Here is an 18,954-nt window from a genome sequence, read left to right on the forward strand (position 1 = left end):
TACGTTCAAACTCGCTGGAGAAGTCGTGCAGTAATGTTGAGACCACGTGATAATTTCAAGTTAAAGCTGAAAATTAACCCCAGACAAAAAATAATTAATCCTTTTACCTCTTGTAAAAATCTACTCTTAATTTCATAATATTGTCTAATCGATAATGTTTCTAATTATCACTTTACAATCTATCATTGCAACTGTATTATCCCGAATATTTACTTCCGATTATGTAGCGTTCATTCTCATCCTCAGTAACGGGTTTCGATAATAAACCGTGAAAGTTTCGACCATTCATCACAAAGCGACAACTGAGAACACAACTAGAAAATTAGTTCCACTCCAAAGACAAGGCATGATTCATACAAGTATGAAAATAAAAACAAAAATATTTTCTGTTTTTTTTTTTTGTTTTTTTTTTATGAAAAAAAAGATACTATAACTCAACGGGATGCTAAACCCAGCATCTAATTTTAGCATAAAATGGTCTTCTCTAAGTCTAGACTGCACGGGAAGGTCAAGCGGTAAGAGAAAGGCAGTACCTAATTTGGAAGGAAATGGGCGTGGAGGAATGGAGTGAGTCCCGTTAAGGAAGAGAGAGAAGAGAACATCTGGGCATTCACAGAGAGAGAGAGAGAGGGGGGTCGTTCTTCTTTTGTGAAACAAACTGGAATAGAAGGGAAAAGTCTGTCTACATTAGTGCAAGGTATGTCTATTATCATTTATGATTTCTTCCTTTCTGTTTGGATTTGCGTTTTCATTGGTCTTGATTCAGTAATTCAAGGTAATTTGTGGACAGACTTCAGCCTGAGGAATGCGCCCTATAACAGGATATCTCGCTTACTTGTGAAACACAATAACTTAAGTTATGTATCTCTGTGTTGTGTTTATGTATAGTGTGCGTACTTTTTGGACATTTTTAACATTTTAAGCGTGTATTAATGCATTAGTTCTGCTAGACATTATGCCTTAAATGCGTAGATTACAAAATGGCAAAAAGCAGATCGGTTTTCTTCTCGATGATTTAACTATTGCGACAAGCTTAACCTCACCCGAACCGTAAAACACAACAACCACACCCCTCACCGCATCCGCTAGAAAGATGGAGAGAGAGAGAAATAAAGCGCTAAAAAAGAAATCTCGATATATAAAGGCTACGTAATTCAGAGATGCAAAACATGCTTTAAGTCAATATCAACTTAAAAACTCAATGTCTTTGAAAACTCTAGCATATGTTTGTTTGCTGGCTCTGCTTGTGTCTAAAATGGGTAGTAAAAATGTGGCGGAAGTGACCTGTGGCTGAGTCACGTCTGTGTGTTAACTCGGATAAGTTTAAAGGCATAGTTCACCCACAAAATGGAAATTACCCCATGATTTGCTCACCGTGCAGTCATCCTAGGTGTATATGACACATCTTCTTTCAGATACAATTATATTAATCGTAAACCGTTTATATTAAAATGCCCTGCTCCACGCTTCATATGGCAGTGAATGGCTGTTTCTGTTTTGAAGTGCATAAAAGTGCATCTATTCTTCATAAAAGTGCATATATTATCATAAAAATGCATATATCCATCATAAAAGTGTATCTATCCATTATAAATGTGCATCTATCCATCATAAAAGTGCATCTATCCATCATAAAAGTGCATCTATCATTCATAAAAGTGCATCTATCCATTATAAAAGTGCATCTATCCATCATAAAAGTGCATCTGTCCATCATAAAAGTGCACCTATCCATCATAAAAGTGCATCTATCCATCATAAAAGTGCATCTATCCATCATAAAAGTGCATCTGTCCATCATAAAAGTGCATCTGTCCATCATAAAAGCGCATCTGTCCATCATAAAAGCGCATCTGTCCATCATAAAAGTGCATCTTTCATTCATAAAAGTGCATCTGTCCATCATAAAAGTGCATCTATCCATCATAAAAGTGCATCTGTCTATCATAAAAGTGCATCTATCCATCATTAAAGTGCATCTATCCATCATAAAAGTGCATCTATCATTCATAAAAGTGCATCTGTCCATCATAAAAGTGCATCTGTCATCATAAAAGTGCATCTGTCCATCATAAAAGTGCATCTGTCCATCATAAAAGTGCATCTATCCATCATAAAAGTGCATCTGTCCATCATTAAAGTGCATCTGTCCATCATAAAAGTGCATCTATCCATCATAAAAGTGCATCTGTCCATCATTAAAGTGCATCTGTCCATCATTAAAGTGCATCTGTCCATCATAAAAGTGCATCTATCATCATAAAAGTGCATCTGTCCATCATAAAAGTGCATCTGTCCATCATTAAAGTGCATCTGTCCATCATAAAAGTGCATCTATCATCATAAAAGTGCATCTGTCCATCATAAAAGTGCATCTATCCATCATAAAAGTGCATCTGTCCATCATAAAAGTGCATCTATCCATCATAAAAGTGCATCTGTCCATCATAAAAGTGCATCTATCCATCATAAAAGTGCATCTATCCATCATAAAAGTGCATCTGTCCATCATTAAAGTGCATCTGTCCATCATAAAAGTGCATCTATCATCATAAAAGTGCATCTATCCATCATAAAAGTGCATCTGTCCATCATAAAAGTGCATCTATCATCATAAAAGTGCATCTGTCCATCATAAAAGTGCATCTGTCCATCATAAAAGTGCATCTATCATCATAAAAGTGCATCTGTCCATCATAAAAGTGCATCTGTCCATCATAAAAGTGCATCTATCATCATAAAAGTGCATCTGTCCATCATAAAAGTGCATCTATCATCATAAAAGTGCATCTATCATCATAAAAGTGCATCTGTCCATCATTAAAGTGCATCTGTCCATCATAAAAGTGCATCTATCATCATAAAAGTGCATCTGTCCATCATAAAAGTGCATCTGTCCATCATAAAAGTGCATCTATCCATCATAAAAGTGCATCTATCATCATAAAAGTGCATCTATCATCATAAAAGTGCATCTGTCCATCATTAAAGTGCATCTGTCCATCATAAAAGTGCATCTGTCCATCATAAAAGCGCATCTGTCCATCATAAAAGTGCATCTTTCATTCATAAAAGTGCATCTGTCCATCATAAAAGTGCATCTATCCATCATAAAAGTGCATCTGTCCATCATTAAAGTGCATCTGTCCATCATAAAAGTGCATCTATCATCATAAAAGTGCATCTATCATCATAAAAGTGCATCTGTCCATCATTAAAGTGCATCTGTCCATCATAAAAGTGCATCTGTCCATCATAAAAGCGCATCTGTCCATCATAAAAGTGCATCTTTCATTCATAAAAGTGCATCTGTCCATCATAAAAGTGCATCTATCCATCATAAAAGTGCATCTGTCCATCATAAAAGCGCATCTGTCCATCATAAAAGTGCATCTGTCCATCATAAAAGTGCATCTATCCATCATAAAAGCGCATCTATCCATCATAAAAGTGCATCTGTGTGAGGGACGAGACTTTGGAATCTGATGCAAGTTAACAAGTTTATTAGAAAGATGAGAGCAGAAAGTGAAGGAAATATCCACAACGGATCTCAGGTTAAAGTGTCACTGAATACTGAACAGTCCTCCTCGGGTCTCAGGGCAGCAGTAGAAAACTCGGTAGTGTGATGCTCCCAATCGATACTGAACAGTCCTCCTCGAGTCTCAGCAGCTGGAGAAAACTCAGTAATGCGGCGTTCCCTGGAACTCAATACACGCTCAACCGGATCCAGTCTAAAGGCAAGACACACCGATGAGCAACGTTGAAAGACAAACGAAAGTTCACAGGATACACAGTACCGAAGGGAAGCGAAGAAGGCAGCTCAGTCTAGTGGTGAGATACGCTAGACAGCGGAAATCCAAAGATCCAAGGAGGAATCCACAGGGGAGGATGAGAGAGAGAGAGAGACTCACAGAGATCCAACAAACAGGTGAAAGGAGAACGGCCCGGGCAAACACAGTCTCAGCTGAGTCCTGGAGGCAAAACAAAAGGTGAATGCAAAAACAAAAAGAAACAAACAAAAAATAAACACGAACCGGACGACACACGGCAGCGATCACACAGGAGGAAACAACGAACGCGCAATGAGAACAAAACATCAGGACATTAAATAGAGAGATGAACACGAGACAACGGTGGAAAGCAATCAGAGATAACGAGGAGGGAGGAGACAGAGAGTGTACATGTGGAAAACAAGGGGTAGACAAACAATTAGAGCAAATCACACCGGAATCCTGACAGTACCTCCCCCCCCAGGTCCGGCACTGGACGGACCCGGGAGGGGCTCACCTTGGCGACGACGGAGATCCTCGATCAACCCGGGGTCCAGAATGTCCCGAGCCGGTACCCAACACCTCTCCTCCGGACCGTATCCCTCCCAGTCCACGAGATACTGATAGCCTCTACCCCTACGGCGAACATCTAGTAACCTCCTGACCGAATAGGCAGGAGCACCATCCACTAGTAGCGGGGCAGGGGGCTTAGGGGTAGAGACGGGGGAATTAATGGGGGCAAAAATCACTGGTTTAACCCTGGATACATGAAAAACAGGGTGAACCCGACCAAGAGAAGGAGATAACTTAAGCTTAACTGCCACTGGACTGACAACCTTGACAATACTGAATGGCCCAATGAATCGCGGAGCCAGCTTACGAGATGACTCGCGGAGAGGCAGATCCTTGGAAGAAAGCCAAACCTTTTGTCCACAAATGTAACGGGGAGGAGGTCGTCGGTGGCGGTCAGCCGCAGCTTTGGTTCGTCTGGAACTTTGTAATAAGAGTGTTCTAGCTCTTCTCCAGGTGCGTTTGCACCTTCGGACAAAAGCTAGAGCAGACGGTACCGCTGCATCAGGTTCTTGTGATGGGAACAGAGGCGGTTGAAAACCAATAGATGACTCAAACGGGGACAAATTGGTCGAGGAAACGGGAAGCGAGTTGTGAGAATACTCGACCCAGGGTAGCTGTTGGCACCAGGAATTCGGATAACGGAACGACAGACAGCGGAGCGTACGACCTAGATCCTGATTAGCCCGTTCACATTGTCCATTGGTCTGCGGGTGATACCCAGAAGACAAGCTGGCAGTAGCACCGATCTGTCTACAAAACTCCTGCCAAAAACGCGAGATGAACTGAGGACCCCTATCTGAAACCACGTCAGTCGGAAGACCGTGTAAACGAAAAACATGGTTAATCAGAACCTGAGCCATCTCCTTTGCAGAAGGAAGTTTGGGCAGGGGAATGAAATGAACTGCTTTGGAAAAGCGATCCACCACAGTCAAAATAACAGTGTTACCATCAGACGCCGGTAAGCCAGTGACAAAATCAAGGGCTATGTGAGACCAGGGGCGGGAGGGCACGGGCAAAGGTTTAAGCAGACCAACGGATGATAGATGAGAGGCTTTATTACGAGCACAAACCTGACAGGCTAACACAAACTGTCTGACGTCCGGGCCCATATAAGGCCACCAAAAACGTTGACGGACGGTAGCCAACGTTCTCCGAACCCCAGGATGGCCGACAAACCTGGACTCATGACACCACCGGACAACATCGGAGCGCACCGCCTCGGGAACCCACAGACGACCCACCGGGCACCCCTCAGGAACCTCCACCCCTCGACCGGCCTCTCTCACCCGCTGTTCGATGCCCCAGACGAGAGCCCCAAGCACCCTCCCCTCCGGGATGATGGTCTCGGACCGCTCAGATTCTGTGCCACCGAACAGACGGGAGAGAGCGTCAGGTTTAACGTTCTTAGAGCCTGGCCGGTACGAGAGGGTGAAGTTAAAACGATCAAAGAAAAGTGCCCAGCGAGCCTGTCTGGATGTTAGCCTCCTGGCTGAACGGATGTATTCTAAATTCTTGTGGTCCGTCCAGACCAGAAAGGGCTCCGAAGCTCCTTCTAACCAGTGGCGCCACTCACCCAAGGCGAGTCTAACCGCCAGCAGCTCCCGGTTACCTATGTCGTAATTACGCTCTGCTGGGTTTAACCGGTGAGAAAAAAAAGCGCACGGATGCACTTTCCCGTCAATAGGTGACCGCTGAGACAAAACAGCGCCTACCCCGACATCAGAGGCATCTACCTCCACTATAAATTGGTAAGCCGGATCAGGAAAAGAAAGAACAGGAGCAGAGATGAAACGGGACTTTAATTCATCAAAGGCCTTCTGAGCTTCGTTATTCCAACGGAAACCTACTTTAGTAGAGGTAAGAGTAGTAAGGGGTCTAGCGATCTGACCGAAATTTCTGATGAAACGCCGGTAAAAATTGGCGAAACCCAGAAAACGCTGTAACTCCTTACGTGTGTCGGGTACTGGCCAATCAGCGACTGCCTTGATCTTAGCGGGATCGGGACGAATCTCCCCAGCGGCGATAACAAAACCCAAGAACGAAACCGACTCCTTGTGGAATTCACACTTCTCCGCCTTGACAAATAACTGATTCTCCAATAACCGTTGTAAGACTAGGCGAACATGCTGGGTGTGTATCTGCATAGAAGGGGAGAAGATGAGAATGTCATCTAGATACACAAAGACAAACTTGTTAATCATGTCTCCCAACACTTCATTTACCATAGTCTGGAAGACAGCTGGTGCGTTCGCAAGGCCGAACGGTAAAACGGAATATTCCCAGTGTCCCGAAGGGGTATTAAACGCTGTCTTCCACTCATCGCCCTCCCTTATGCGAACCAAGTGATAAGCGTTGCGCAGATCTAACTTGGTGAAGACACGAGCTCCCTGTAATAATTCAAAGGCAGTCGACATTAATGGTAAGGGGTACTTATTTTTAACAGTAATGTCGTTTAACCCTCTGTAATCAATACATGGACGAAGGGAGCCGTCCTTCTTTTTAACAAAGAAGAAACCTGCCCCAGCGGGGGAGGTGGAGCGGCGAATGAGACCGGCGACTAGAGCTTCGTTAATGTATTTATCCATGGCCTCTCTTTCAGGACCAGAAAGGGAAAAAACGCGACCCTTAGGCGGAGAAGTACCTGAGAGGAGATCGATAGCACAATCATACGACCGGTGAGGAGGCAGGGACGTAGCTCGGGCCTTACTGAACACCCGATGTAGATCGGAATACTCCGTCGGAACCCCCGATATGTCAACCGCAGGAACCTGTAAAACAGGACAAATAGGACCAGAAGGAGCAGGACCAAGACAAGAAACATGACAAGACGGTGACCATGACAAGACAACACTATTCTGCCAATCAACGTGAGGGTTATGTCTAATCAACCAGTCGTGCCCTAAAATAATGGGTGACTGGGAAGAATGTAACAAAAAAAAATTTACATCCTCACGATGATTGCCAGAGACAAAAAGACTTACAGAGGGAGTGCGGTGACTGATCTCTGCCATGTGTTGACCCTTTAATGTAAAAGCAGATAATTTATCCGTAAGAGGCACAGCAGGAATGCCCCAAGACTCGGCTAAAGACGCGTCCATGAAACTCGCCTCGGCACCGGAGTCCAGCAGGGCCTGTGAGTGAAACACATGATTATCAAAGTAGATGGAGACAGCCAGCAAGGTATGGGATCCGAGAGAAGAGCTGATCTGAGAAACGCCCACCGATACTCCCGGAGCTAACGGCGAGCGGTCCCTTTTACCGGACAGTTTAGAGCCCTATGCCCCGGTTTACCACAATAAAGACAAAGGCTGTTAACGAGTCGGTGTTGTCTCTCCTCAGCAGTAAGCCGGAGCCGGCCCAGTTGCATAGGCTCTCCTGAGGAGGAAGATGATGTAGAGGTGTTGTCACTTGCACGCAACGAAGGGTCGAAGAGAAGATGTTGAAATGAGCGACGAACCCTCCGCTGCCTGTGACGGGCCTCGACTCGAAGAGCCAGATCGATAGCTGCTTCCAAAGAGACGGGAAGATCATGAGACGCGATCTCATCTTGTATGTTCTCGTTGAGACCTCTCAAAAATTGGGCTTTCTGGGCAGCATCGTTCCACCCGCTGGACACAGCAAAGGTCCGAAACTCAATAGCGTAATCTGTGACAGAAGATCCATCCTGCGTGAGATGGGTCAATTCAGCCGCAGCTAAATCACCTTGTACCGTCCGGTCGAAAAGTTTGATCATCTCAGAACGAAGAGACTCAAATGATGAACAACAAGGGTCCTGTGCCTCCCAGACTGCCATTCCCCAGTCTCGCGCTCTGCCAGTTAGAAGAGTAAGGAGATATGCTACCTTCGATACCTCAGCAGCATACCTCCGAGGTTGGAGCGCGAAAACTAGGGAGCACTGTGATAGAAAAGCTCTGCAGGTCTTGGCGTCGCCATCATAATTGGGAGGATTAACTGCCTGAGGCTCACGTTCAGATCTGCTCTGACTCTCAGCTGCAGAAGAAGAACCCTCTCCTCTCCCAACAACCTGTGCCACCTGCTCCAACCTGTTCTGGATCTCAGTTATTCGACCAGATAGTAGTTGGAAATCATGGGAAGCCTCTGTGAGTAAGGAGGAATGCTGGTCCAATCTCGCCCCCTGCTGGGCCAAGGCCGCCTGAACAGACTCTCCGCTTGCAGACTCCATTCTGTGGCGCGTTCGTTCTGTGAGGGACGAGACTTTGGAATCTGATGCAAGTTAACAAGTTTATTAGAAAGATGAGAGCAGAAAGTGAAGGAAATATCCACAACGGATCTCAGGTTAAAGTGTCACTGAATACTGAACAGTCCTCCTCGGGTCTCAGGGCAGCAGTAGAAAACTCGGTAGTGTGATGCTCCCAATCGATACTGAACAGTCCTCCTCGAGTCTCAGCAGCTGGAGAAAACTCAGTAATGCGGCGTTCCCTGGAACTCAATACACGCTCAACCGGATCCAGTCTAAAGGCAAGACACACCGATGATCAACGTTGAAAGACAAACGAAAGTTCACAGGATACACAGTACCGAAGGGAAGCGAAGAAGGCAGCTCAGTCTAGTGGTGAGATACGCTAGACAGCGGAAATCCAAAGATCCAAGGAGGAATCCACAGGGGAGGATGAGAGAGAGAGAGAGACTCACAGAGATCCAACAAACAGGTGAAAGGAGAACGGCCCGGGCAAACACAGTCTCAGCTGAGTCCTGGAGGCAAAACAAAAGGTGAATGCAAAAACAAAAAGAAACAAACAAAAAATAAACACGAACCGGACGACACACGGCAGCGATCACACAGGAGGAAACAACGAACGCGCAATGAGAACAAAACATCAGGACATTAAATAGAGAGATGAACACGAGACAACGGTGGAAAGCAATCAGAGATAACGAGGAGGGAGGAGACAGAGAGTGTACATGTGGAAAACAAGGGGTAGACAAACAATTAGAGCAAATCACACCGGAATCCTGACAATCTGTCCATCATAAAAGTGCATCTATCCATCATAAAAGTGCATCTGTCCATCATAAAAGCGCATCTATCCATCATAAAAGTGCATCTGTCCATCATAAAAGCGCATCTATCCATCATAAAAGTGCATCTGTCCATCATAAAAGTGCATCTATCCATCATAAAAGTGCATCTGTCCATCATAAAAGTGCATCTATCCATCATAAAAGTGCATCTGTCCATCATAAAAGCGCATCTGTCCATCATAAAAGTGCATCTTTCATTCATAAAAGTGCATCTGTCCATCATAAAAGTGCATCTATCCATCATAAAAGTGCATCTATCCATCATAAAAGTGCATCTATCATTCATAAAAGTGCATCTGTCCATCATAAAAGTGCATCTATCCATCATAAAAGTGCATCTGTCCATCATAAAAGTGCATCTGTCCAACATAAAAGTGCATCTGTCCATCATTAAAGTGCATCTGTCCATCATAAAAGTGCATCTATCATCATAAAAGTGCATCTGTCCACCATAAAAGTGCATCTGTCCATCATAAAAGTGCATCTATCCATCATAAAAGTGCATCTGTCCATCATAAAAGTGCATCTATCCATCATAAAAGTGCATCTATCCATCATAAAAGTGCATCTATCCACCATAAAAGTGCATCTATCCACCATAAAAGTGCATCTGTCCATCATAAAACTGCTCCACACGGCTCTGGGGTGTTAATAAAGACCTTCTGAAGCAAAGTGGCTTGTAAAAAAAAAAAAAAAATCCATATTTAAAACTTCATAAAGTAAATGATCTAGCTTCTGGACGTTTGCCTTCCATATACAGAAAAAGTGAGACGCCTCCCGCCAGCGCAGCTCTAAATGCTTACGCTGCGCCTGAAGAGTGTGACTGATACACAGCAGACTCCCCAGACCAATGTTCATCTTAAATTGAGCTTGGTCTGCTGGAGGCGCTACACTGCTACAAACTTTATTAATGGGTCAATGACATGATGCCTTCATTTTCTGTCTGATTGATTTTTTTTCCCAGTTAAAACTGGTTTAAATGCATAAAAAGACACTATATATGTAGTACCTATGTACTAGTATTCACTTTAATTTTTAAAAACATTAGTTATTTGTAATATTTCTGTTATTTAAAGTGTCAAAATATCATGCATTGTGACCATCGGGGCATAACTTCTGTTTTGGAAACGTCTTTGAAATGACTCTAAATGTATTTATAAATAATTTTCTACATTATTTGGCGTGGTTTCCAAAGTGTTTTATAATCCTGCAAAAAAATTACAAAGCATTAGTTTTTTATTTCATAATATACAAACAAACATTGTCCGATAGTGTCCATTTTATGAAATATCATGTGGTGTGAGCGACCATCAAGAAACTACCAATTTTTGGACTTGAGTTTAAGACCGGAAGTTGCATCATATACCAACTTGCCAAGGACCCGTTGAGGCAGCAAGCATGTTCGTAACACAAATTTGGTAAAAAATGACCTTATCAACGGCTGGTATGCCGTTACCACATTCGATATCATGGATAGGTGCGACCTCAAAAAACTATGAGTATTAAGTTATTTCTACAAATATATGTTTTTATTATACATTTCATAGTGACCTTTTGTGGGAATCTAGCTTGTTATATTTAGTTGGCCATTTCTATGCCTGTAACTTCTGAGTGAATGTGAAAATATCATGTGGTGTGACCGCTGCAGAGTGTTTTCCATGATAGATAAATGTCCTAGATAGGCCATTTTTGTGCTTTTATACTCAATTGATGGTTTATATACAATTACTACATTAAACCACTATATATAATGTTGAATATAATGCATAATGATGCAATGGGGGAATATTTGTGGGACCTGATAATAACACAATAATAATATTTCATAATAAAAAAGTAAAACAAAAAAAAACCTCTATATCTATTTAAAAAAAAAAAAAAATTAAAGTTAATCGATAAGTTAAGTATTGTGATTTATATCGTGACACAGGCGTGTAGTGTCACATACCTTAAGCTATTTAAAACATCATCAATGTAAATTGTGGTAATCGTATTTAATAATCGCAATTACAAGGGAATAATCGTCAAGTATGATGTTTGTCATTATTTACACTAATAATGTAAATGAACGTGTTAACAGGTCAAAGCCATGCATTTCTACTTTCAGTCGTCTGCTTTAATTAATCATAACATAATGATACCTTTATAAATCATTAGCTAATGACTTTACTTGTTGGGGCACATGACTATTAACTAATTCAAAATTAATCCAAAACCCTTAACCACAATTACACATTACTTAATCAATGAGTTAATAGACAATGGGTGCGTTACCATGCACACCAGTAAACTAATAACTAAAAAAATCAGCTAATTAATTATATAATCAGTTTTCCCTGATTATTTTTACATGCACACCAGTAAACGGACAACGCAAGTAAACCGCGTTTACATGACTTTATTAATAAACCGGGTTATTTCCTTGTAGTGACGTCGAAAATAATAATGTCCGTATCTGACTCTGAGTTTTCCAAATGTTACGTCAGATGTGATGTTAAATAAAGCGTGCGCCGTGTCAGCGGGAGGTTTACGGCTCATATTATCCCTCATGCAGCGTTTAGACTGAACCTCTTCTACTTCTGCTGCAGGAGATGAGAACACATCTTTACAATTGTCTTGGTCTTAAAAGAGTCTGTGTTTGTGATATATGTCCTTATTTCCTGTAAAACGCTCGCTCGCTCTGTCTGGATGCGTTTAAATCTGCTGTAAGTTTGCGTTTGTGTCACCCATCACAAATGCGCACTCCAATAAGCCGACAGAAAGCAGGTTAATGTGTTTACATGCCGCGTGAAATCGAGGTAAGAGGCAAAAAACTATATGTTCCGACCGGTTTATTCTTACTCTGTTTATGACCTTACTCCGACAAAAGAAAACGGGTTACCGCATTTACATGACCATGTTCATTGTCGGCTTATTGGGCATAATCGGCTTAAGAACGTGCATGTAAACGCACCCAGTGATGTGCCGCATACAGCGCCTTGCGAAAGTATTCGGCCCCCTTGAAATTTGCGACCTTTTGCCACATTTCAGGCTTCAAACATAATGATATGAAACTGTATTTTTTTTTGTGAAGAATCAACAACAAGTGGGACACAATCATAAAGTGGAATGAAATTTATTGGATATTTCAAACTTTTTTAACAAATCAAAAACGGAAAAATTGGGCGTGCAAAATTGTTGGGCCCCCTTACTTTCAGTGCAGCAAACTCTCTCCAGAAGTCCAGTGAGGATCTCTGAATGATCTAGTGTTGACCTAAATGACTAATGATGATAAAGAGAGTCCACCTGTGTGTAATCAAGTCTCCGTATAAATGCACCTGCACTGTGATAGTCTCAGAGGTCCGTTTAAAGCGCAGAGAGCATCATGAAGAACAAGGAACACACCAGGCAGGTCCAAGATACTGTTGTGGAGAAGTTTAAAGCCGGATTTGGATACAAAAAGATTTCCCAAGCTTTAAACATCCCAAGGAGCACTGTGCAAGCGATAATATTGAAATGGAAGGAGTATCAGACCACTGGAAATCTACCAAGACCTGGCTGCCCCTCTAAACTTTCAGCTCATAGAAGGAGAAGACTGATCAGAGATGCAGCCAAGAGGCCCATGATCACTCTGGATGAACTGCAGAGATCTACAGCTGAGGTGGGAGACTCTGTCCATAGGACAACAATCAGTCATATACTGCACAAATCTGGCCTTTCTGGAAGAGTGGCAAGAAGAAAGCCATTTCTTAAAGATATCCATAAAAAGTGTCGTTTAAAGTTTGCCACAAGCCACCTGGGAGACACACCAAACGTGCAAGAAGATGCTCTGGTAAGATGAAACCAAAATTGAACTTTTTGGCAACAATGCAAAACGTTATGTTTGGTGTAAAAGCAACACACCTCATCACCCTGAACACACCATCCCCACTGTCAAACATGGTGGCGGCAGCATCATGGTGTGGGCCTGCTTTTCTTCAGCAGGGACAGGGAAGATGGTTAAAATTGATGGGAAGATGGATGGAGCCAAATATAGGACCATTCTGGAAGAAAACCTGATGGAGTCTGCAAAAGACCTGAGACTGGGGCGGAGATTTGTCTTCCAACAAGACAATGATCCAAAACATAAAGCAAAATCTACAATGGACTGGTTCAGAAATAACCATATCCAGGTGTTAGAATGGCCAAGTCAAAGTCCAGACCTGAATCCATTCGAGAATCTGTGGAAAGAACTGAAAACTGCTGTTCACAAACACTCTCCATCCAACCTCACTGAGCTCGAGCTGTTCTGGAGGAGGAATGGGCAAACATTTCAGTCTCTCGATGTGCAAAACTGATAGAGACATACGGCAAGCGACTTACAGCTGTAATCGCAGCAAAAGGTGGCGCTACAAAGGGGGCCTTAACTTAAGGGGGCCGAATAATTTTGCTCGCCCAATTTTTCAGTTTTTGATTTGTTAAAAAAGTTTGAAATATCCAATAAATTTCATTCCACTTCTCGATTGTGTCCCACTTGTTGATTCTTCACAAAAAAATTACAGTCTCATATCATTATGTTTAAAGCCTGAAATGTGGCTTTAAAAGTTTCAAAGTTCAAGGGGGCCGAATACTTTCGCAAGGCAATGTATCTGTTTACATCTAAAAAAAAACAGTGTTCTGGGGTTTCATGGGCCTTTAATGACATAAATGTAATTTGTGTGTGAACTAACCCTTTAATCTGCCTCTCTTTGTCCTTTTTCAGAGTCACCAGAAGGACACGCTCATCTAAAAAAGCTCCAGTTCCTCTGCACTCATCATGCCTGTGGTGTTGTTGAAGCCGTCCCGTTTAATGTGGACGCGTTTGGCCGCTCTAGTGTTCACTTGCGTGGCCTTTAGCGCGGTGTCTCATGGAGGGGGGCTCTATCATGGCACGGCCGACTGGAGTCTGTTCTGCTGGGCTTTCAGCTTTGCGGGAACGCTGCTGGTTCTTCTGGTGGAGATCTTGGGTCTACAGTCTCGAGCCCCCGTGTCCTGGAACAACTTCCCCATTACTTTCGCCTGCTACGCCACTCTTCTCTGCCTATCTGCGTCCATCATCTTCCCGCTCTACTTTCTAAAGGGATACCCGAATCACGGCGAGGTCCGCGATCACCGGATCGTCTCCACGGTGTTCTCCTGCCTGGCCACCGTGGCTTATTTCGTGGAGGTTTGCATGTCGCGAGCGCGCCCGGGCGAAGTCGCCGGATATATGGCTACGGTTCCGGGTCTGCTGAAGGTTTGCGAGACTTTTGTGGCCGCCGTCATATTCGTTTTCATCAGCGACCCCGTCTCTTATGACAGTTACCCCGCGCTAAAGTGGTGCATGGCCGTCTACTGCATCTGTTTTATCATCTCGGCGGCTATCGTGTTGCTGTGTGTGGGCGAATGCACTGGCTTCTTGCCTTTCCCGTTTGCACGCTTCCTTTCCGCCTACGCTTTATTAGCGGTTATCATGTACCTCACCGCTACGATCATTTGGCCCATCTTTAAGTTCGACAGCCACTACTCGAAGATCACAAGCCGACCGAGCAACTGCCAAAATTTCACCGGTTTGTGCTCATGGGATAAATTGGTCGCCGTGGCCGTTCTCACCGCTCTCAACTTCCTGATCTATCTGGCGGATCTGGTGTATTCTGCCCGACTGGTGTTTGTCACGGTGTGAGAGAGCAAAAAACAGTCGTCTTTTCCTTGACTTTGATGAAGTCTTTTGAAAGCCGAACGCTTCAATGGGGAGAATGGTGAATACTGGCATGTCTGAAAGATCATATTTACAAGTTAAGAGCATATGAGTTGTGAACCCAGTGTTATTTTAGTATATTTGATATACTAGTATTCAGTATTTTCTTTGAGCCCCAGAGTTTCCGAGTTGGGGTAAGAACACATGTTTATTGATGAAAAATATCTATTTTTACCCTTTACACCAAAACTAGTTATATAGATAGTTCACCCAAAAATTAAAAAAATTCTGTCATCATTTACTCGCCCTCAATTTGTTCCAAACCTTTATGAGTTTCCTATGGAAACAAATACTATGGTAGTGAATGGTTGCTCTCTCTACTTTGTTACAAACATTCTTCAAAATATCTTTTGGGTTCAGCAGAACAAAGAAACTCATACAGGTTTGGAACAAATTGACAACATAAATTGGCTACTGTTGGAGCACATCTGATCTGTTTCAGGAAGCTGGTTTCAACTGCGGCTGGCATAATAGCTAAAACAGATTCTCCTTGCTTTGAGTGAACTCTTGGTATTTGGTAATCGTCTTTTCCTTGACTTAAATGAAGTCTTTGAAAGCCGAACGCTTCAATGGGGAGAATGGTGAATACTGGCATATCTGAAAGATCATATTTATGAGTTAAGCGCATATGAGTTGCGAACCCAGTGTTATTTTAGTATATTTGATATACTAGTATTCAGTATTTTCTTTGAGCCCCAGAGTTTCCGAGTTGGAGTAAGAACACATGTTTATTGATGAAAAATATCTATTTTTACCCTTTACACCGAAACTAGTTAAAGGGGTAGTTAACCCAAAAATAAAAAAATTGTCTTCATTTACTCGCCCTCGAATAGTTCCAGTTTTGAAGAAGAAGAGAGAGCAACCATTCACTACTATAGTAAGGAAACAAATACTGTGGCAGTGAATGGTTGCTCTCTCTGCTTCGTTACAAACATTCTTCAAAATATCTTATAATCAATAATGGCATGTCAGAAAGATCATATTTATGAGTTAAGCGCATATGAGTTGCGAACCCAGTGTTATTTTAGTATATTTGATATACTAGTATTCAGTATTTTCTTTGAGCCCCAGAGTTTCCGAGTTTGGTGGCGTTCCAGTTTATTGATGAGAGAACTTTTTTTTTTCTTCCCTTTACACCAAAACTAGTTAAGTTGCTTATACAAAATAATTGTTATGATAGAATATACGCAGCCGGGCCAAAAAAACACAGAGTTTGGATTTAAACAAGCAAGTGCAAGTGTAAGTGTCAGTATCTATGTTTTCATCTTCCTATTTTAATGCACATTTTGGGATATCGCTTAAAAAAAATGCTAAGTAATGCTAATGCAGAGGAGCCGATTCATGTGTGAAAATGATCTTCATGCTCTGATGAATCTCGTCTAGAGCCCTTTTCAGACGGTAATTGTTTATCGTGGGGTCGTGAGGTATTTTCGTCATTTATAGCAGTTAGTCTGTGATTTTATTGCTGTCTGAATCCAGAATGTCAGGGATTTTCTCCCGCCACCCGCTTAAAAATCCCCGGCCAAATTACAGTTTTTAGTCAAAGGTCGTGTGGTGATTTAACTGCTGTCCGAATCCACATCTCTGAGTTTTCAAGAAGAGATCGCTTCAAAATGAACTGTTTATATCCTTTTTGACCCCTGCGGAGCACCGTATCGTTGCGTCGCGCTGTAATTTGGATGCGTTTTAAAGATCTAGCATACACTTTTATTACTGAAGTGCTGGAAAGTATTTACAAGAATAGTTTTTCATCACCGCTCAAAAGAGAGAGAGAAAAAAAAACACGTAAACATTTGAAATGAGCCGTTATTGCGGCAGTAATTAACGTTATATAGGTTCAGTTTGCAGCATTGTGTTAACTTATTTCCACATTTTTAAACAGGAGATTTAAATAATTAATACTTTCCTATTATTAAATTAAATTAAATATGATTTTATTCTTATTATGACATTTTTTCAGCAGACAGTCATTCGGTTGACCACGTGGGCAGCATCCCCAGGTGCGCAGGATCACAATACTCGCTCCTCCACCGGGAATAAATCATCCGAATGCTTTTTTTTAGCTGCTCATGTATTTTTACAGACGTCCACATCAGAAACAATTACCGTCCGAACAGGGCTTTAGTAGTGATGTGTCTTTTATGGCTGTTTAATAGATGATACACTCCGTCAGTTAGGGTTAGAAAAACTGTTGCCAAACACATAACATGCTAGAAATATAATAATCCCTGAAATAGCGATCCAATCATGCACATTCGCTTATTTAAATCCAAACAGCACTGTATTTTCTTGGCCGTGCTGTGCAGATTCAGTTTACAGCATCTTCATTATTTGAGGAAAAGCATTAAATAAGATCAAGAACACTTGATACTCGTTCTTTATTAATCATTATGTAGAAATTGAGTTAAAAATCTTGCTCATTGTCCTCTTTCTCTGACCAAAGTGATCTGAACGCTCCTAACTCGTAAATATGAACTTCCCCAGAGGGCTTTTTTATTTTTTAAAGTGTTATGATTTTGTGATTGTGCCACTGCTGCCTTATGATGAGTGTGTTGTGTTCATGTTTCTGTGTTGAACTACTGTACATGTTTGTGCTGTTTTATGTGTAAGTGTTGTCATTGACACGCGGCATCACGACAGCGTTTCAGCAGGTCTAAGCTTGTGTGTTATAATGACAGCGGACAACTCCAGAGCAAAACATTTTTATATTATTTTCTATATTCAAATAAACTTTCACTGTGATATGTAAACATGTTTTCTAATTTGCATTTTTCTTGACTGGTTTTGAGGTTTTCAAGGTAAAGTATGTTGAGATGTGTCACACTTTACTGTCCACAAGCTTCCAGAATTAAATATTTATGAAGTTATAGTTATGTGTTCAATTGGTATCTCAAAAATGATGGAAAAGCTTGGAGGGGTTAAAAAGTTGACTCAGGATCAGACTTATTTCCAAAAAACTAAATTAACAGCTTATCTGTCACCGTCCCATGGTGCTCTTTTTTTGTATTGCCTTTTTCCATATGACATATTTTAGTAATCATCATAAATTAATTTAAAAGCTTACTAACTCAAAATTCATCCGGTGAAAACTGCTTTAAAATCAGACATTTCGTTCCCATGGAAACAGTACTTCAAATCCTTTTAGCAGGTGTCAGGTTTCATTTTACGAAATGTTTTTAAACTACTTTATAATCAACCTTTTCTAATCGTGACAAAACACATATCGTCTGTAAAGAGTCTCAAGGCTCCATATTTTGTGATAGAAGTGAAATTTGGACAGAAATGTATTGATTTTGTTGGAGAATGTGGAGGAGGACACCTGGTGTCTATTTTTGGTACAACACCTAAAACAAATCTCATGGGAACTTCAATTTTTGTGATATCAACTTCACCATTGGAACACAACTTGGTTAGACACACGGCTTTGATTTTTAGTCATTTTATAGTAAAAATATTTTGCAAAGTATTCCTTTTATATACAATACAAATTATTTACAGTAAATTTAAACTTCCATAACTTTTTCAGACTTTTAATTTTTTTAAGTGCTTTCACTTCAGCAATAATCTATGAGTGTCTTCTATCCCGAACTATTTGAATATTACTATAGTCCAAATCATTCTTGAATTACAGACATGTAAGTTTGGATAGTGCATTTTCACATCTATTCTCAAACAGGCCTAGTCTTACAAGAGCAGCCTACTGAGCCAGAGACATTCACTCAAATATTCATGTAAATGTGTACAAATAAATCCTCTACAAATACTGGAATTTGTACACATTTTTATATATATATATATATATATATATATATATATATATATATATATATATAT

General features: G+C 41.5%; 1 protein-coding gene across 1 annotated transcript; it reads left to right on the forward strand.

Moving 5' to 3' along the window:
* The first annotated feature begins 561 nt into the window (after window positions 1-561).
* myadma (myeloid associated differentiation marker a) lies at window positions 562-17,975 on the forward strand. The gene is made up of 2 exons (XM_067447575.1): window positions 562-697; window positions 14,107-17,975. Exon 2 carries the CDS (start codon window positions 14,161-14,163, stop codon window positions 15,043-15,045), a length of 885 nt encoding a protein of 294 aa, XP_067303676.1. The 5' UTR covers window positions 562-697; window positions 14,107-14,160; the 3' UTR covers window positions 15,046-17,975.
* The last annotated feature ends 979 nt before the right edge of the window (window positions 17,976-18,954 follow it).

Source organism: Pseudorasbora parva, chromosome 1 (assembly GCF_024679245.1).
Source record: "Pseudorasbora parva isolate DD20220531a chromosome 1, ASM2467924v1, whole genome shotgun sequence".
Taxonomy (NCBI): Eukaryota; Metazoa; Chordata; class Actinopteri; order Cypriniformes; family Gobionidae; genus Pseudorasbora; species Pseudorasbora parva.

Excerpts from the sequence above, each read along its gene's own strand:
- myadma (XM_067447575.1), top strand. The coding sequence starts at position 14,161 with ATGCCTGTGGTGTTGTTGAAGCCGTCCCGTTTAATGTGGACGCGTTTG.